Raw genomic sequence first — 19121 nt, 5'->3', positions numbered from 1 at the left:
TGACGTGACGAGTGCAAGTTTTGGCAAAATGAAGAATGACAAAAAAAAAAAAACCAGAAGACTACACGTTGATTCGCGTGCCTCGACGACTAAATAAATCAACTCGCTCGAGTGGTTCTCTTTCTCTTTCGAGGAAAAAAACAGAGACGAGTTTCCCTCGCGACTTACCTGACAAAATTGCTAGCCCAAAGAGTTCGCAATCTTGCATGCCTTGTTGACCAAGAAGTTGGCATGTCTGCACGTAGACCTCTTTTACCTTCGATTTAGCCTGCAACAGACATGTGAAGCAGTCGAAGGATGAATTCACAATTACGTAAATGACAAATGGCTTTCGTTGCCTGAAAAAGGAGAAAACCTGCAGGAGAGAAACAAAGGAGGCGAGCGAGAATGAGCGGGGACGTGAGAATTTGCGGGAACGAGAAAGTCGCGAGACAGCTGTTTGAATCGGCATTGTTTATTTGGACGGCCGATCGTAATAGCACGGCAGACGCATACGTGACAATGATATTGTACGTGAGCCTATGCCAGCCGAGCTCGTACGTATGAATATTGCAGAAACAGAGAGAGAGAGAGAAAGAGAGAGAGAGAGAGAGAGAGGAGAGAGAGAGGAGAGAGAGAGAGAGAGAGAGAGAGAGAGAGAGAGAGAGAGAGAGAGAGAGAGAGAGAGAGACGGTGAAAGCGTACTACATACCAGTCTGCGTACGCTCGCGCGGCCCGCGAGAGAGAAACAGAGAGACCCCGTGCGTGGAGCGCGATTCGCCCGGTGCTACGGATCAAATGGGCATTTTCCCCACCCGACTCCGAGCGCGCGTTTCAAGTTCAACGCTGCGCGCTCCGTGGACGCGCACTTTGATCGGCAGCCATGCGTGCGCTCGAGAGCCTCTCGGTGTGCAGCGAGCCAGGTGCCCAGCAGTGCACACCGACGGCTCAACCGGTCATTTCCAGAACTTTCACTGATGCGATATTACAGTGTTTCTATTGCACGTGTCGATTCTGACGGTGGGGCCGTCGTTTTGGTTGCACCGACGAGTTCTCCTCCGACGGATATTCAAATGCGCAAAGCTGCCAAGATTGTTTTTGATCGACATCGCTCCCGATAATGTCCTTTAGAACGAATGGCCTCGTGCAATTAACTAGATCACGGATAAACGACGGTAAGTTGCTTCGGCTAGGTAAAAGAAATCTATAGACATATTTCAAGTGATTCCGGCAAGTGGAATAGTCACGAAGTGGATCCACGCCTCAAATTGGGAAATGTCTTCTGACTGAAAAAGAATCGATAACCAGTTTAATTGAACTACGAGGATAGCGCAAATGCTGTAAACACATACTCCTTTCAGTTATCTTCTTAGTACCTGACTATTTCGGATTTAGAGGCCACATAGTCAGGTACACTAAAAAAAAGAGTAAGAAAGAAAGAAAGAAAAGAAAGAAAACTACAGCAATGTATCTGAAGAAATCTGATTGACTCGAGTGGCGTAGAAAGGAAATCCAGACGCAGTAAAGGTGGCAAGAAGGGAAAAAAAATACTCACGTCAACGATGAAATAGAGCGGATCACCGGGCAGGGCGTGTACGGCGAGATATCGGCTGGCGGAAACCAGGGGTTGAAGGCAGGACCGCGCAGCCGTGACACTGCTACCACGCATGCTGCATGCTTCATTTCGTCGCCGATACGCCCAGCGTCCTCACTGCAATCAAACGTCGCGCATATCGGATCAGCTCTTGTTCCTTCCCTCTCTCTCCCGTTTCGTAGGCCGTCGCGGGCTCCTGCGCGCGACCGAAACGCTCGATCTGTACCCGCGTGCGCAGGCATTCCCGCGAAAAGCCACGATAATCGAGCATGGAGTACGGTGAGCTCAGCGCAAATGCAAGCGACGTACGACTTTTCATGGAAGAATCATCACGTTATCTATGGAAGAATTTTATCGAAAATACCGAAACCTTTGGCGCGCAAATTGTGTACTCCATTCGAGCAAACTTGGGCTACGTTGCCTACCAGGAGTTCACTCGAATCGATTCGATTGCATGTAAAAATCTATTTATGACTCGTTTCGATGGCATGCTGATCTGAATGTGCTTTTTCGTTGTCATCAATCGTATCACCCTGTTCGTTCCAATACCAACGAATCGGGCTATCGAAACCCATCTGGCATGCAACACTCACGACAATAATGTTAATGAAACAAATGAACTGTCCGTGAAAACGGTATCCCAGTGGGAAGCTCGCAGAAAAAATATGCGCTTACAAAAATACAGAATCATCAGAGAAGTTGTTCAATTTGAATAAACAGATTCGAACGTACGAACTGATCATTCCGATCGAGCAGCTTTTATTTTTCAGTGCGTACGCACAGACCGATAAGCACGCGTATTTTTCTGCCGCAGGTATCAGGAGACAGAGGCTGAAAAGGAGAGGATTACGCGCGCTGGCCGGCATAAACTTTCGATGGAATTCATAGATAATGTCGGATTAGTCATTGAGTAATCAAAGGCTGAATTCTGGTTACGCGCTTTTCGTTAAAAGTCGATCTCGAGATCACAAGCAACTAGCGCGATTATCGCGAGTGCAACGGCGAGCATTGGCGAAAAGACAAAAATCTCTCTCGACCTCCGACGTAAACCTCGCGGTTACCGATTCCGAAGCGAAAAATACAAGGAAGGCTGGCTCTAAAAACGAAGGAGGAAGGAAAAAAATTCCATCGTCGAGAGAGAGAGAGAGAGAAAGCGCAGCCAAGGGAGATCTATAAGGCACACCCTCGCCCGCAGACATATACGTGCTGAAGGGTCAGGGATCCCTAATTTCCGCAGAGCGCGAGCATCGTGATCCTTAAGTGCAAGCGAAAAGCCGGCTGGATGGCGGCCGCCAGTGCCGCTAGGTTCGCGTGTGTTGGTGTGTGTACACAGAGAAAGAGAGAGAGAGAGAGAGAGAGAGAGAGCGAAGGACGCCCGCATTCCTCGACCGGCGCAACCTGGTATAATACTGGGAATCGCACGACGAGAGAGAGAGAGAGAGAGAGAGAGAGAGAAAGAGTGAGAGAGCGCGCAACACCTTCCTCTATTAACCAACTTTTTTCTTCGCCTGCACCAATTTCTCTTCTGATGGGATTATAATGCGAATATAATGGCGGGGCTACTGCGGTACGCCGATTTTTTGAGGTCGATTAGCATCGCCGGTTAACCGATTCCTCCATTCCTCAGCCTCCTCGGCGTGCGTACGTCTGACCTATAAAGTTCGCCGCGTAAACAATGCTGCCGCGGGAATAAAGTTTTACGAGGCTCTGAAGAGACGTGATATTATGCCAAGGAATCCCGCGGCCGCCACGGTTAATTACTTGTAAATGAAGAGACAGAGAAGCGCGGGAAAAAAGTGCCCAAGTTTTTCTACGAAACGCGTCGATGGGGGATTTGAATGTGTGCGCGCGTGCTTCTTTTTTCTCGAGGCTGTTTGTGGAAATCAGAGTACAAACGAACGGTTTTCCTTATCGGTCTGTGCGCTTATTGTTTGCGTAACAATCTTCTCTCCCTTCCTCTTCTCTCTATAAGTGGATTTTAGGGAATCTTGCGTAATTATTAGATCTTGCTTCTCCATAATAGCGCTTGCAATGTGAATAAAAAGATGTCAACTCGGGCCTGAATAAAGTGCGCGTACAGATATTGAAATGATGCGATGCACAATGAAGAAAACAGGAAAAAAGGCAGTTCTCACATGTTAAAGTAATTGCTAGATCGTTAAAGCGCCGACGTTACATATCTATCGTATGAAGCATTTTACATTTAATCTTCCATAGATAATTGAAATACCAAACGCGTTTCCTCTAGATAGAGCTCATAACTCTATCCACTTAAAACATAACTACGAAGAATAAGCGTTAGAGAAAAAAATATGAGTCGTCTTGAAAAAATTTATAAGGACTTCTTTTCCAAACAATAGCCGGACCAGCAGGTGGGATTAGAGCAAGTGAAACGTCCACTTCCGCATAAGTAGCTACGATCCGTCAAATGGAATAAAAATGAAAGCTCTATATAAAAGAACGCATCGACGTGTGTACAATACACATCACCCCGCCGCACAAGCAAAAGGATTAACCGAGGAAGAAAAAAAAAACGAAGGTAGAGTTCTCCCCTATAAGCAGCTTTCGTTGGGCATTGTGAGATCGCGAATGGAGAGCGGAAATGGTAATGGTACGCGATACATCAGCCGGCTTTAGTGTTATAATATAATCGGAATAGGAAATCGGAGAGGCAAGATCGTTGACACTTTAGGCGCGCGCGTTACATACGTATATGTATATTATTGTTTTGATTGAAGTTTTCGAAAATGAAAGTGTACGCACGCGCCTGGTAAAACGAGTGTTTTGTTTGTGATGTAATGTTATTCTTACGCCAATGCGGATTGCATACTGAACAGTTTCGTTCTTTTTTTCTTTTCAATGTGCGTCTCCGTCTGCGTGTATATTGATCACTGAAGTTACGTTTGGGAAGTTAGCATACAATTTCGTATACGAATGTAAACGAGAAGAAAAAGATGGAATTACAATAAAAGTCTTGGAAAATTTTAACGATTAATTTCGAATGTTTATGGTCGTTCGTCTAACGGTTTCCTGACGGTTTTCATGACTTTCGCTTCAAGTCAACGCTATCTACTTCAAACAACTTTAACTTGTATATTTCCTACTACTGTTTACCTACATTTTCATCGTCGTAAAACTACTAGATGATAATTATGCTTATAGCGCAAAATCGTGGTCTTTACGAAATTTTTTTTCGTTCTATCTTATAAATTTTTGTTGTTTTACACTTCATTCGATTCTCAGTAATTTCAAAATAACAGTTGCACTCCAAATTAAAATATTTTGGAACACAACATGCAAACAAAAATATCAACTCGATTGTTGTCAGTAAAATATAAATCACTGGTTAAATTTTAACGTGATTACACTCATTTGAAAGACTTCAGAATTTTTTCCCAGTATTTACGAGTAAAAAAAAACCTATAGGGATATAATTGAATCTGAGTGCATTGCCAACAATCAAACGTTCATCAGAAAGTCTTGTAGCTAGTAACCGCCACAATTCGCAAGCCGAAGAAAAAACTTGCAACCGGGTGGAGAACGTTACCAATCAAATACCACGCAATCTTACAACTTGCCTAATCTCACGATCGATCATCACGGAAAATCCATCGAGATACACGAAGACGACGAGAAAGATCGGTCTGGCAGCAGAGCGACGGTATCTCGTCAGGAACATGTCGCGCATGCGCGACTCTTTCTGGAATGCGTTTCCTCCCACCTCCCTGCGTTTCGGAGCCTCTCTCGCGCGCGCAATCCCGCATACCATTCTGCTCTCCTCTTTCTCTCTTCCTCTCTTATAACCATCATCCTCGCGCGCAAGCGAGTACATCTTTTCTCATGTATGAAACTGAAAAAAACAATGACCTACCCGAATCCGCGCGGCGTGTCCAAGAGATATGTTTGACAATAAAATCGTCGGAGCAACAGGTGGTAGCACACTCTCAACTGGACACTCGCGCACTTTTAGCTCTCTCACACGCGGACGTTATTATGGAAAACGCGACACGCGCGCGACTAGCGCCGGCGAGTGACTGGTGCGCTCAACTCGCAAAGTCGCAACGCTCTCTCCCCCATCGAAACGCTCGGCGCGCCGCCTAATCTGCATTCCTCGCTTGCCTGTACGGAGAGAGAGTAGGCTAGGAACTGCTAGCTACGATGTATCAGTTACGATGCGTAGTGCGTTTTCCCGCGGTGGGAACGCATCGGCATCGATCTACGTTGGAAAAGTCGAAAAGCCCTCGCCCCTCTCCCTCTCATTCGATTACATTGCGGTGGATCGCTGGTTGCTCTGTCGTACCAGTAGCGTCACCTAGCCGCGCTAGCTCCAAACTTTGACTCACCTAAATCGCATATAGCCTCGTCCGACATAAGCAAAAGAGCCTTCGGCAGCGACGGTGGCAGCAGAAGCAGCAGCCTGTGCCATAAAACACGCAGCAACCAAGCACTTGTGCGCGTGCGCATATCTCGAGGGGAGGGGGGGATCCAAACAAGCATCAGCTGTGTGGCAGTCATTGTGCGAAAGCTGTAAGCAAGCAAGAAGAGAGCGAGTAAGCGAGCAGAGTGTGTGTGAAGCGAGCTGAGAGAGCGAGGTGAGAGATTGCGTTTGGGTTATTCGGTGTGTGTGTGTGTGTGTGGTGCGTGTTGCGGAAGGACGGCATCAGAAGAGACAAACGCGTTGGCTTGCTCGAGAGCTGCCCGCGCGGAGTGCAAGCAGGAAGCCTGGCCTCAAGCGGTGGAGAGTCGGACGACGGTGGGCTCGCTCCGCCACCGCGCAAAAGGTCCCGTAGTTCCCTGCCGACTACCCAGAGGCCAGCTGCCGCGGCCACACAGGCCCACGAGCAGTTTTGCAGCGGCAATCAGGAGCAGGCCCACCGTACATCCTCGGACAACCAACCAAACCCTAAAGACATGGACAATTATCGGTACGTTCTTTCTCCCACCCTCCCTCTTCTATTCTTTCTAGATATATATACATATATATGTATATATATATCCTTGCTTTCTCGTGCTCTCTATCTCTCTCTCTCTCTCTCTCTTTCTCTCTCTGCTCCATTGTCGACATCGTCGTCGTCGTTGTCGTTGTTGCTGGTGCTACGCTGCCACACATATGCACACCCACGCAGCAGCGTCTCTGCGTTAGTTGCGCTGTACTCTGCTCAGCGTTGCATACGTGTTAGTGCGTACGAGGGAACGAGAGAGAGAAAGAGAGAGAGAGAGATATATATATATACACACACATGCAGCAGCGCCTTATCTGCGTCTCGCTCCTTTTTATCTATAATTAGCTTTCTTTATCCTTTCCCATCCGTCACTCACATCGTCACAGTCGCACAAGTTTGTGTATTAATTTGCAATTCTCCTCTCTTTTTCTCTCTGCTCTATCCGTCGCGATTTCGTCAGTAGTTCCTTTGTTATGTAACCCGAGATCCAAGGGCCCTACAAAAGGGCGACCCACTCATACACAACACAACACGCGTCCATTGTCCACTTGCAGTGCGATGCAGCAACAGCAGAGCAGCGCCAATGGAGCACCATTGGAAGTGGTTGCTTCTCCCGGATCCCAGCAGAACGGAACCGTTTGCGCGGACTCCGGAGGAGGTGGTACTCACACCACCAATGGGAACCTCATCGCCGAAACTGACGGAGACGCTGTTGAGGTCAACGGTAAGGATACCGAGACCAGCGTTGTCCCAGTCAAAATTATGGATCAAACCAACCAGGACATTGTTAGACTCATTGGACAACACTTAAAGGCAGTGGGATTGGAGTAAGTTCTTTGTTCTCTTATGGAGTCCTCCCTCCTTAATTCTAACTCATTATTTATGTGTGGTGACACATGTGTTGTTTCTTACCTATAGTCGCACTGCTGAACTGTTAATGCAAGAGTCTGGTTGTCGACTGGACCATCCTGCAGCTGATAAGTTTCGCCAGCATGTGATGGACGGAGAGTGGGTCAAGGCTGACCATGATCTCAATGAGCTCAAGTGCTTCTTGGACAGTTCAAACCAAAGTCTTGTTGTGAGCACTGTTTTGATTTTGATGTGCTACTTTTACATGACAACGATTGTTACATGTGTGTTATGCTTGCAGGAGATGAAGTTTTTACTTTCGGAACAAAAGTATCTGGAGTATCTTGAAGATGGACTTATGCTGGAAGCTCTTCAAGTTTTGCGTAACGAGCTCACACCTTTAGGGCACAATACTGTTCGTGTTCATCAGCTGTCTGCATTCATGATGTGTAGTGGCAGTGAAGAGCTACAGGTATTACTGCAAAATCTTCATAGAAACAATAAGTCATCTTTAAATATTGTTGCAAGTTCTTGTATAACTATAAAATTATTTTATAGTCGCGTGCTGGTTGGGCAGGTAAAGGGTTAGCATCGAGAACAACTCTGATGGATAAGCTACAAAAGTACGTTCCCCCATCGATAATGCTGCCTCCGCGCCGACTTCATTCCCTCCTCTGTCAAGCTGTGGAAATGCAACAGCAACAGTGCACTTACCATATTGCTCAAACACAGGTTCGTGTAAACATACGAGATGATAAACTTGATTTATTATCAATCCATTACCTTTTACCGACATTTACAGACAAACCTCGAAAACGTTTCGCTACTAGTCGATCACAATTGTAGTAAAGATAACTTTCCATGTCACACCACACAAATACTCAACGATCACTGTGATGAAGTGTGGTACTGTAAGTTCTCTCCTGATGGTTTGAAACTTGCTACTGGATCAAAAGATACGGCCGTGATAATTTGGGACGTTGATCCTGTAAGTTTATACTGAGCAATATCATTAAGATTCACTGAGTAATATGTATTAATGGTTTGTCGTATTCAGGAAACACTTCGAGTAACGCATAGGAAAACGTTGGAGGGCCACACGTATGGCGTAGCACTAATTGTTTGGAGTCCGGATAGTACTCATCTGATAGCCTGCGGTCCGGAAGATTGTCCAGAATTATGGCTATGGAGTATTGACTCGCCCGAATGCGAGTTACGCGTCAAACTCACTCAGAGTACCGAAGACTCTTTGACCGCCTGTGCTTGGCATCGCGACTCCAACAAGTTTGTCACTGGTGGACTTAGAGGTCAATTTTACCAATGTGTAAGTATTTTTTCTTTTATACTTATCACATTTAAGAATAATCATTTGATATCATTTTCAAATATTTTGTTTAGGATATGGATGGTAATGTTTTGGATTCGTGGGAAGGAGTTAGGGTCAAAAGTCTATTCTGTCGTAGCGATGGAAAGACGGTGTTGGCCGCAGACTCGCACCACCGCATCCGCTCATATAATTTCGATGACTTAAACGAATTCACCGTGTAAGTTTGTCAATATATCAACAGTCTACAACTGTACCCAAGAAAATTAAGTAATTTATAACTGATGCATTTATTACAGACTACAAGAAGACCATCCGATCATGTCGTTTAGCGTAAATAAAGCAGATCGTCAAGCTCTTCTTAATGTTGCTCATCAGGGAGTACATCTGTGGGATTTACAGGATAAATGCTTAATTAGACGTTTCCAAGGGGTTACTCAGGGGCATTTCACTATTCATAGTTGTTTCGGTGGTGTTAATCAGGATTTTATTGCGTCAGGCAGTGAAGGTATAATTCGTATTTTTTGTGCTTTATGTCGAACATTTTGGATAGCAATTTATAATTACTTGTTTATTTTTCAGATAACAAAGTTTACGTATGGCATATAAAGAAAGAGTTACCCATAGCTACGTTAACGGGACACAGCAGGACTGTCAATTGCGTATCTTGGAATCCTGTTCACCATCAGATGATGGCTTCTGTTTCCGATGACTTTACAGTCAGGATATGGGGTCCTAAGTCTGCAACGCCTGAAGGTTAGAATTACAGAAAAAATATTTTAAAATCATATTAAATTTATAAATATTGGTGTATCATAAATCTCCCATATTTTTCAAAGCCGAATGATTTGTTCACAGCCTTAGATGGTGAAGCCTCAAATGGAAGTGATTGGAGCATCATCGACATGGTGTCGTAGCAAACATGGTCCCAATCATGTTCCAATAACCCCATGGTGTTCAAAAGACTGTCGTGTTGACTATCACTCGAACTTTCCTGCCCTTAAACAACTTCGTTATACCTCAAAGCTACTCCCGTTATCGCGCGATTACGTTGTGCACATTAGGAAGTAGTTCAAGAGGTATGTTCAGTTAAAAATCGATCGAAGCTCATACTGAAATTGTAGAGCAGTCAAATGGTACTCAAATATTTCGCTGTTTTTTTAATACACATACGCAAATGAATCATCTTAGTTAAATTTCAGTAAATTTCAGTTTTTTAAGATACATACGCCAATAAATTAATTTAGGTATTCTCGGGAAAAGTAGCAGTTTTTCTTTCATTTTAATCAAACTGACTTTTAAAACCGTTTCTCGTCACTAATACGTTTGCAAACAGACTTCTAATTTTTCATAAATATAACTGTTGAACATTTTTGCTGGACTATTTATTAGACTGCTAATACGGGATTATTCAGGGAGGAGTAAAGATTATGTTGACAAAATCATAAAAATATAGAGTTAAGATTCATATAATCATTTAAATGGCTTAACAACTTTTTTTAGATATTATTATTCAATTTATAAGATACATGGATTTAATGTTTGTACAATAAACTTATTTAGTTATAAGCATTAAATTTTGGCATGATATTCTACGTTGTGCCAATGTTAGATTTCACAAATAAGCCAAAATTCAAGTATAACAACTTCTTTACTTTCCTATAATAAAGTGCATACCTTCATTGAGAAGGACTTAGTTCTTCAAAATGTCGTAATTATACAAGAAACATTTAGTTTGAAAATCATATAATGTTACAGAAAGTCACATATTTTAATTATCGGATTGATTAAATTTATTTGATACTATCAAACGAGAACGATATCAAGTCAATATTGTAAAAGTAATTGTTATGGCTAAAAAATATTTTTATGCAATACGAATCTTAAATAAAACTGCTTCTTCATTATTACCACGCAGAGTACGTGATATTTGAATTTGAGACACTACAAAAACCTGATTTTGTTGTTAATTATTCAAATTTATATTGCAAAGAGCAGTTACATTGAAATGTTATTTGTCCCTATAAATATTTTATTTTCAGTAATTTTTACAACCATCAAAAATATTTTAAAATTGTATTAATATTGTGATCTCAAAACGATTAAATTGTTCCATATTATATTTGAAAAAATTAGAGGTCGAGTAAAAAAGCTCTTCGTCATCGAAATGCGTTACTTTTGTTTTGTAACGGAGATTATTTAATAAAAGTAATCATTGAAAATTCAAAATAGGCAAATTTCAACATCTTAACGATCTAGCGAATTAAGATTAGACCACAATGTATAGTTTTGCAGTCGATAACTGCAGCTAATATAAGGAATAAGAGAAAAATCTTAGACTTTATTAATATTTAAAGGGATGATTTTATATTATTTACAATATAAATATTTCGTTGCATAGAGCAAAGCTGTGAATTCTTGCATTTGTCTCGTTGATTGCTACACAGTTCAAATTATTATATTGTTGAACAGTAAATACCATTTTACAAAACATTGTCGTGGGCGCGAAATGATCTATTTGCATACAATAAAAGAAGTAATGAAAGGTCTAAAATTTTATATCCTCAGAAAGTTTACATTTATAATAACGAAAGACGAAAAAAAAACAAACAACTAAAGATAAAAATGTATCGAAACATGCGGAAAATAAAATGAAAAGTTTCTGAAATAAAGGCAAAGCTAAAGTAGAGAACCAAAATTAAACCGACATATTTTACTACTTTCCCAAAAATAACTCTCAAGTTCCACTTTATGTGTGGCTGCTGAGCAAATTTTAAGGTGTGCAATATCGACAAGTTTATCTCGCAAAGAGTCTTAAATATTCTTTCGAGTGCAATAATCATTGAGACAATTGCAATACTTGATTGGATATGTAGACATCGACGTTGTCGTCCATTGTTTCGTTTTGTTTTGTGTTTCACTGTTGGCTAACTAACATTTCATAGCCCGCAAGCGTATATAATTGATGAAAATACAATTGTACAGATGACATTTTTTCATAGCATAACAAAAAATATATAAATATATATAAATATAAATAATAGACGAGAGTAAAACTTATCAAGTATGCGACAGTTATAATATAGATGTTTGAATCTCAAGAATGTATCGTTCAATCATAAACATGTAGGAGATATATGTTACACGTACATACACGATGCAATAGACATCGACTACTGGATGTACTTTTGAGTGCCTTAGCACTTGTAAGTTCCATAACAAAAAAATAGTGTCAATCAAATCGACCAGTTTTTTCGCTTAAAAGAGAAAGAAAACCGACCACTAAGGCAGATTTTAATCATTCTCATCGGTGAATATTATTTTCACTGCATCAATTATTTCGAGCACAGTATAATGTTTCAATCAGAAGTATGGTAAAAGTAATAAAGAAACTTGGATGACTTAAATAAAGCAATACATCGACATGCCGAAAAACTGTGTGTATCATCTCTGACGAAGTCCAAACTTATTGCATTATTACTTCGTAAGCAAAATGATTTGTAAATTAATGATCGAACCTCGTCTTTCAGATTGTCATTTGTAAAAAAGTAAAAAACAGTCACTTCATTGTTAAAGAGAGATAGCCGGTTGCAATGCATGTTTTTTCAGCGCCGCACAAGATCCACTGATATATTTAGATGTCGCATGTACAGTTATCCACCGCAACTCGATTATTAATATAAATACATAGTAGTGTATCATAAGAAAAAATATGTGCGCGGGATGAAAAATGATAACGAAAAAGAAAATTCTATTTTTGACACTGGTGCAATACATACGTTCGCAAAAAATTAAGAAAAAACTGTGCCACGTTAAATTCATTCATGCATAAACCGGAAGCCTTCAGAAACACCAACGCTGCTGTGACAAATTTTCAGCTGTTAAAACGCGGATTTGAAATTCTGGAGTTTCTGAAAGAATCCTCCCATTCACCTTAATGTGTACACAACTTTCGATTTATTGTTCTACATCGCAAGCGATTTTTTAAAAACAAAGTATAGCGTCCATGAAAGTCCTCAGCATTACCATTACGCGCACGTTGTAAATAAAAAAGAAAAAAAACACAAAGATTTAGCACCTTACAATAAAAAAGAACAAAAACAAAGTGATTTCTGTCGTTACGGGAGGTGAGCAGTGATATCAGCTTGTAATTTATTAAATTCGTTTTCCAAGCCTGTGATTTTATCATATAACGATGAGAGAAAATAATGATAATAATTTTTAAAGAGGTAAAGAAAATTTTTTACTCGCGACCAAAAGTAAACAACCAGTTAGAATAGCCTATTCGTACTTATAGAGTGGTCTAGTACTTGTTTTTCGCGAATAATAGCTGCATAAATCTTTGAACGATATGAAAGTTGTTGTTTCGTTGTTCGATTCTTTTTCGAAACTTTAGCGCGGAATTGTATTGCTTTGAGCAAAAAGAAAAAAATAATAACACAAATTGTATGATGAAGGAAAAGAAACTGCCAACCTCCTTAAGCAAGCGCAATTACGCTGTTATCTGCATGCAACTATAGCTATGAAACAGTAAGGAAAGAGAGAGAGAGAGAGAAAGAGAGAAAGAGAGAGAGAGAGAGAGAGGAATTATGTTATATATATATTCTTCAAGCCGAGTTCTTCCTCGGTAAAGAGACGTATATATTATGTAGCATCGATGCGCAGCGTTGAACTAGCTTACATATGACATTGACACGTATAATCCGTATGCAATTACGTAGCGGAATGAGAGAGAGAGAGAGAGAGAGAGAGAGAGAGAGAGAGAGAGAGAGAAAGAGAGAACTACGCCGACGTATAGCACATTTATATACATATTCATGCGGAACAACCATCTCACAAAACATACATACGTACGTCGGTTATGCAATTCTTATTAACGATACGCTAGATCAAGAGGAAGAGAGAGTGATCACATTGATTCTGTAAACTTATATATATATAAATCCTGTAACATACGCTATTAATCTTTTTTGGCCCAAAACGACTATTTAAATGGCCTTATGTATTTCCGCTTTGTAAATTACCGCGACGTATGTGTTATTAATAAAAGACAAGCAAAGAAGGCATATATTACAGTGCGCGAGTTATACAGCATTTTGTAAAACTTTGGTTAATCGTCAGGATACTGTTGTAGCTAGAATGAAAACAATACAACTTTGTCATCTATTGTATTTGTACAATGAATGATAAAGCTATCAAAGGAAAAAGAATGACAATGATACAATGAGTGAATTTCGCGTTTTAAGGCTCTCTGCGTTTTTATCCGCCTATCACGCATAGCGAGCGTTCGATTTTACTTTAATTTCTAACTTTAAGCACATAAATATGCGTACGCGCGTGCGCGTGTGTGTCATTCGTTGCATCGTTTTTGTCGCTTTCTTTTCCGATTAACCGCGGAAAAAATAAAATCTCTATCCGAACCGCGCGGATTTGCTGTATTTTTCCCTCAACGACTGCCAAACAAACAAAATTGAATTGAAACAGAGGAAACTTCCTCGATTTATTACGCACATTTCGTTCGATCGCTCATATCACGGGCGATCGAATGACTACATTGAGAAATCAAACAATAATTATTTAACGGGCTAACAATGAAATTGATACGCGCCGAGAGAATCTCGAGGTTTATCGATTAATTAATAATCATGTAGAAAACTTTGAAGAACGAGGGTCGTTTCGTTTGTGTTACGGTTTCCAAGTAAACTGCCTCGATTATTCATCGCTCCTGTAGTGGAAAATAATTAAAATTTTTCTTGGTTGTCTACTCACTTTGTGTCTCTATTTAATGTCAGCAGCGAAGATCCCTTTATCACCTTTTTTTATTCAATAATATAAATGAACTATACGTTAACTAGAATTTTGGATCAATGTATAAATCCTATCACCAGTCTGATATTATTTTCTAATCTATTAATTTTTATTATTGATAAATTTCACGCAAACTAAGTAAAAATATTAAAAATCGCTGACAGCAGCAGACTCGGCAATCATCAACAGTTTATTATCGTTTTCTTCATTTTATCAATTTATCAATTGTCAATATTTTATTGATATATTTATTTTGATGATAATGGCGCAGTCAATCCTAGTTTTTTTATCTTTTTATATTTAGAAAACGTGAGCATTATAAACATTGTTTTGTACCTGAACTGTTTTATTGAATCAGTTTCCTCGAAGATTTGCTTTAAAAATAATAAATTCGTTTGGTTTTATTATTTCCCTACATAGGTAATTTTTTATTACAAAAGTTTGAGTACTATCATTTTTTTATTAAAACGGTTCTTTCTAAAAAATCATATTTTATCGAGTTTTATTGTGATTTGATCTAAAAATTGTCTTCAAATCACTGTAAGCAATTATGTTTTATTATTTTTACTTGTAAATAATTTTGCTTTATAAAAAGTAATAAATACATTATTCGAAATAAATAAAATATGTATACTGCAAGAATAATCATTTGATTTTATTAATATAATACTCGATATGGAAAGTGTAGACTTCAAGTATTATGTTAATGCTTTATTTCAAGCGGTTTGCAGTAACGTTAAAATAAAGTTGTTGGTTATTCAAATTAATCTTTCTTCTGATAAAATTCTTAGATCCTTTTAAGCCAGTATTTATTTTGCAAATCTTGTAAATGTTATGGTGACATTATTTTATGTCAATCACTATTTTCAAGGCAATAAATAACAAAACGCACGTTAGACTAACACTATGTAGATACTAATTTATCAGTCACATTGCAACATGACTGAATATGATGTAGTAAGATACCAGTATCAAAAAAAGAGTTCAAAATTACCGCTTACAAGTATGGCGCCCATTCGCTGCAGTCTACACATTTGAAGGTTATAAGTATGGATTGGTCGATTTGCATTTTTATTTCATATGTTAAATTTTTTTATAAAATATTTTGTGAAATTTAAATTAAAATTGTTTCGTTAAAACATTTTTTAAATGTTTGTTCAGACGGAGTATAAAATTAAATGCTAAATTTTATGGAAACGGTAAATAAAATCACTTATTGAAACTTTTTCGTTCATGTCAATATTGTTGCTTTGAACAATCATTAAACATTTCATCTTTCAGTTTTATAACGGTAGATGACGTTTGTTGAATGAGTGAATCATATTTATTATGGCTGAAATAAAACGAGTAACCCTCCAACCTGTTGATGATGGTCAATCGTCAAAAAAATCTAGTAAAACTGCTAAGCAAGTTGCATCATCATTTCGTTTTGAGATCAATCTTATAGATTCAAATGAAGAAACATATACTGAAGTAAACTATGCTCAATTATTGAAGAGTGCTGAAAAGAAACAACGAAAAGAAAAAAAGAGTGATTATCCTACCAATGGCTTTACCAAATTTCCTGATGATGATGATGATGATAAAATTCTTGACGTTGCTAGATATTATGAAGAGAAATATGGAAATCGAAAAAGAAGTGATTATGTAGATTTAGGAGCAGGCTATGACGAAAATGACTCTTTTATCGACAACACAGATGCTTATGATGAAGTTGTACCCGAGGAAATGACTACTGTTCATGGTGGATTTTATGTAAACAGTGGACCTCTTGAATTCAAAGATTCTGATAAAGTTAATCGTAAAAACAACACAAATGGCAGTAACAAAGAAGAAGAAAACAAAGATGATAAAGAAAAGGATTATAGTGACGAAGAAAATTATAGTAGCAGTGATAAAGAGACCGAGGGTCAAGTATCAAATGTCAATATTAACAAGAGACGTCTCAGTTTTTCTAAAGATGAGGAAACAGAGATAAGTCAGCAGCCTCCAAAATCTAAAATATGTACAGCTGGCATAGAACAATTGCAGCCTCCCACAATCATGATACGTACAGATCTTACAAAACATCAACAACCTGCTAAGTCCAAATTAGGTACAGATGATGCAGAATGCGTTATTATAGATTAAACAGATTATTGTTGAACACTAGTCTGAGCTGTTATAACTTTTGTCAAATATTTAAATTCTGAAAGACACTGTTATTTTATAAGTATGTAATATATAATATATAAGCATAATTGGGTGCTTTCCTGGTAAAACAAAATACCATAAATAATTTTAAAATGTTAGAAAACAAACTCTGTGAAACATTCTATTTACTCAAAGCTAGACTGTGATACATATTATTTTTACAAACATTCATTGAAAAGTATATTACAAAAATGTTTTTGCTGATTTAATAATTACTTTTAATAATCAAATTTGCTATGTCAATATATATTTATTTCTTATTCCTGTATTTTTAAAGTTTAATAATAAGTCTCATTTATTTATCTATATATGATTATTTTGGCTATGTAACAGTAATTTCATCACTCCATTTCATTACAGGCAGATGCAGTGCAGAAAGTTAGAACAATTGAAGTGCCCACTGCTTCATATAATAAAGTTTTGTAAATAACTTTGAACTAATTCAACTTTATTAATTGTTACAGATTTAACTAGATACATAAAGACTGAATATGGATATTAATGTATGGATATTAATGTATGATATTCAATTGATATATTTCGTAGCCATATAAAACGTTTTCCACGTTATATTTTCTATCAGTGGTATCCAACAAATCAAAGTAACTAAATTGTATGAATATATTATTACATAAATACAATTATTCCTTTCAAACCTAATATCATTTGAATGGTCCTTTGATGTAATGTTCAACTTTCTTTACAATCTCTAATCTAATCTATTACATTTTCTAATATTTCTTTAACATCTTTCAATCTACTGAAATATTGACAATCTTTCTAAATTTCTGTAGCTATTCCATCATTAAAATCTGATTACATATATTAACTCCAAAATAAAAGGTAAATGACAACTCTAGATAAATTGATTGCATATTTATAATGGTATTAATAATGAACCTGTATAACTCGTCTATCATCGAAAATGTGCTATTAAAGTCCGCATTGATTTGCAAATTCTAATAGTTTTATTGATATGACTGTTTTAATGTAATGTGTTTAATTCGCCGGTAAAATATTTAATTTCTCCTAGCTAAAAATAAAAGCTAGTTTCTTTTTTAAATTAAACTGGTAATCATAAACATTTTTTGACACGCCGTCATTTTTACTACATATTTTTCTAATGCTTTTTATCTTCAATAATTATACGTTTCAAAAGAGTACGCGAAGAAAATTATTACGAGCTAGATACTAATTTTAAAATAGCTTTGATAAAAGATGGATAAATTTATTGTCGTTGCAGTTACTTTTTACCAAAAATAAAATTTTTTAATTAAAAAATGTTGCTCGGCGATCCACTTATTTTTACCGTCAGGTAATTAAGAGTTGAATGTTAATTTTTTTTTGTCAAATTTTAAGCCGAAAATTAGTAAGTTGCTGATTAATACGAAAGTCAAGACATGGACATATGAAGTTAAATGTATATATTAATATAGTAATAAACTATTGTTCGAATCAACGCCGTCTTCATTCTCTCGCGGCTAAACAATGCAATGTCAACATCATCATCATTTATTCTGTCACTTGCTCTTATCATTGCTAAAGCTATTTTTAAAAAATTGATATTTGTTTACATCAATACAAAAAATCAATAATGATATTAATAGACATATTTTTTCGTTGCGGTAGCTCAAATGATGGCTGGCAACCCATCCAGGCAGGACTTTGTCTATTGTGCGATTAAACCAATAACAAATGATGCCGATATTCAGCGAATCAAAGGGCTAAATTTTTGCAGAGTGTTATAGTGCAAGTATTCGGTAGCAAGATTAAATGTACGTGCGCATAAAATGCTACTACGAATGTATTAACGTTCATCACAAGAAATTTTAATTATATATGTCTCTATGACAAGCGAAAATCTAGTAGAAACCCGCGGTTTTATTCATATATATATAACACTCGATCAACTTCTGTGGTTTCATTTAACTTTAATAAGCTGTTTGTTTATGCGAAGTTGATGCATCACACGATATATTTTATCGAGACAAAAAAGTTGCCCAGAGCTCGATGTAAATAATCCGTTACGTTATTTTTCCACCGCGCATTTACAAAATGAAATCTTGAATAATTGTAAGATTTACTTATCAATTATGCATTAAAAAAATGTATAATTAAAACAAAAATTTGAACAAATTTACAAATTTTAAGCTCCACGGAAGAATAGGAATTTAACTTTATTTTATCTTATTTCAGCTGTAATAGACTAATTTTTACTATAATATATGTGTCATTCATCATCAGTATTTCAACTACGCATGGATAATTATTTAAATTTTGTAAATCAACAAAATTTGTTTGCGTTAAACATAAAGATTCGTTGATTATAAATTAAAAAACTAGCCTCTCTAGTTTTTCTACCTAGTTTTTAATTTTTCCATCTCTTTACCAAAACATCCTAATAATCTCTATTATGTAGACAAATGTCTAT

The 19121-nt window shown here is 37.8% G+C and overlaps 2 protein-coding genes and 1 long non-coding RNA gene across 5 annotated transcripts; 2 read left to right on the top strand and 1 right to left on the bottom strand.

Annotated features, from left to right (window-relative positions):
* Positions 1 to 168: 168 nt before the first annotated feature.
* LOC131674519 (uncharacterized) lies at positions 169 to 5669 on the bottom strand. Its single transcript, XR_009302844.1, has 3 exons — positions 5445 to 5669; positions 1535 to 1690; positions 169 to 268 (listed from the first exon to the last, which is right to left on the bottom strand). It is a non-coding gene; the product is annotated as an uncharacterized LOC131674519 (long non-coding RNA).
* A 414-nt stretch (positions 5670 to 6083) lies between these two features.
* On the top strand, positions 6084 to 11302 carry LOC131674518 (WD repeat-containing protein 26). 3 transcript variants are annotated; one of them, XM_058953238.1, is made up of 11 exons: positions 6090 to 6498; positions 7071 to 7343; positions 7435 to 7594; positions 7667 to 7837; positions 7924 to 8097; positions 8168 to 8353; positions 8423 to 8689; positions 8764 to 8909; positions 8989 to 9197; positions 9272 to 9445; positions 9548 to 11302. In XM_058953238.1, exons 1-11 carry the CDS (start codon positions 6485 to 6487, stop codon positions 9604 to 9606), a joined length of 1833 nt encoding a protein of 610 aa, XP_058809221.1. In that variant the 5' UTR covers positions 6090 to 6484; the 3' UTR covers positions 9607 to 11302. The 3 variants fall into 3 exon arrangements, with proteins under 3 accessions (XP_058809219.1, XP_058809218.1, XP_058809221.1); XM_058953236.1 differs by having other exon boundaries at positions 6084 to 6498; positions 7435 to 7837; positions 9529 to 11302; XM_058953235.1 differs by having other exon boundaries at positions 6085 to 6498; positions 7435 to 7837.
* Positions 11303 to 15528: 4226 nt separating this feature from the next.
* LOC131674527 (yemanuclein-like) lies at positions 15529 to 18868 on the top strand. The gene is made up of 2 exons (XM_058953252.1): positions 15529 to 15696; positions 15779 to 18868. The coding sequence occupies exon 2, from the start codon at positions 15827 to 15829 to the stop codon at positions 16625 to 16627; it is 801 nt and encodes a 266-aa protein (XP_058809235.1). The 5' UTR covers positions 15529 to 15696; positions 15779 to 15826; the 3' UTR covers positions 16628 to 18868.
* The last annotated feature ends 253 nt before the right edge of the window (positions 18869 to 19121 follow it).

Source organism: Phymastichus coffea, unplaced genomic scaffold (genome assembly GCF_024137745.1).
Source record: "Phymastichus coffea isolate CEN01 unplaced genomic scaffold, Cenicafe_Pcof_1.1 PCOF00252, whole genome shotgun sequence".
In the NCBI taxonomy this organism is placed as follows: Eukaryota; Metazoa; Arthropoda; class Insecta; order Hymenoptera; family Eulophidae; genus Phymastichus; species Phymastichus coffea.
This window is presented reverse-complemented; position numbering and strand designations above follow the sequence as displayed.

What these genes read in the sequence shown, in the direction of transcription:
- LOC131674518 (XM_058953235.1), top strand. An exon ending in GACTTAAACGAATTCACCGT is followed by an intron (nt 8,910 to 8,988) that starts GTAAGTTTGTCA and finishes CATTTATTACAG; the next exon opens with ACTACAAGAAGACCATCCGA. An exon ending in TAAGTCTGCAACGCCTGAAG is followed by an intron (nt 9,446 to 9,547) that starts GTTAGAATTACA and finishes ATTTGTTCACAG; the next exon opens with CCTTAGATGGTGAAGCCTCA.
- LOC131674527 (XM_058953252.1), top strand. Translation starts at nt 15,827, where the DNA reads ATGGCTGAAATAAAACGAGTAACCCTCCAACCTGTTGATGATGGTCAA.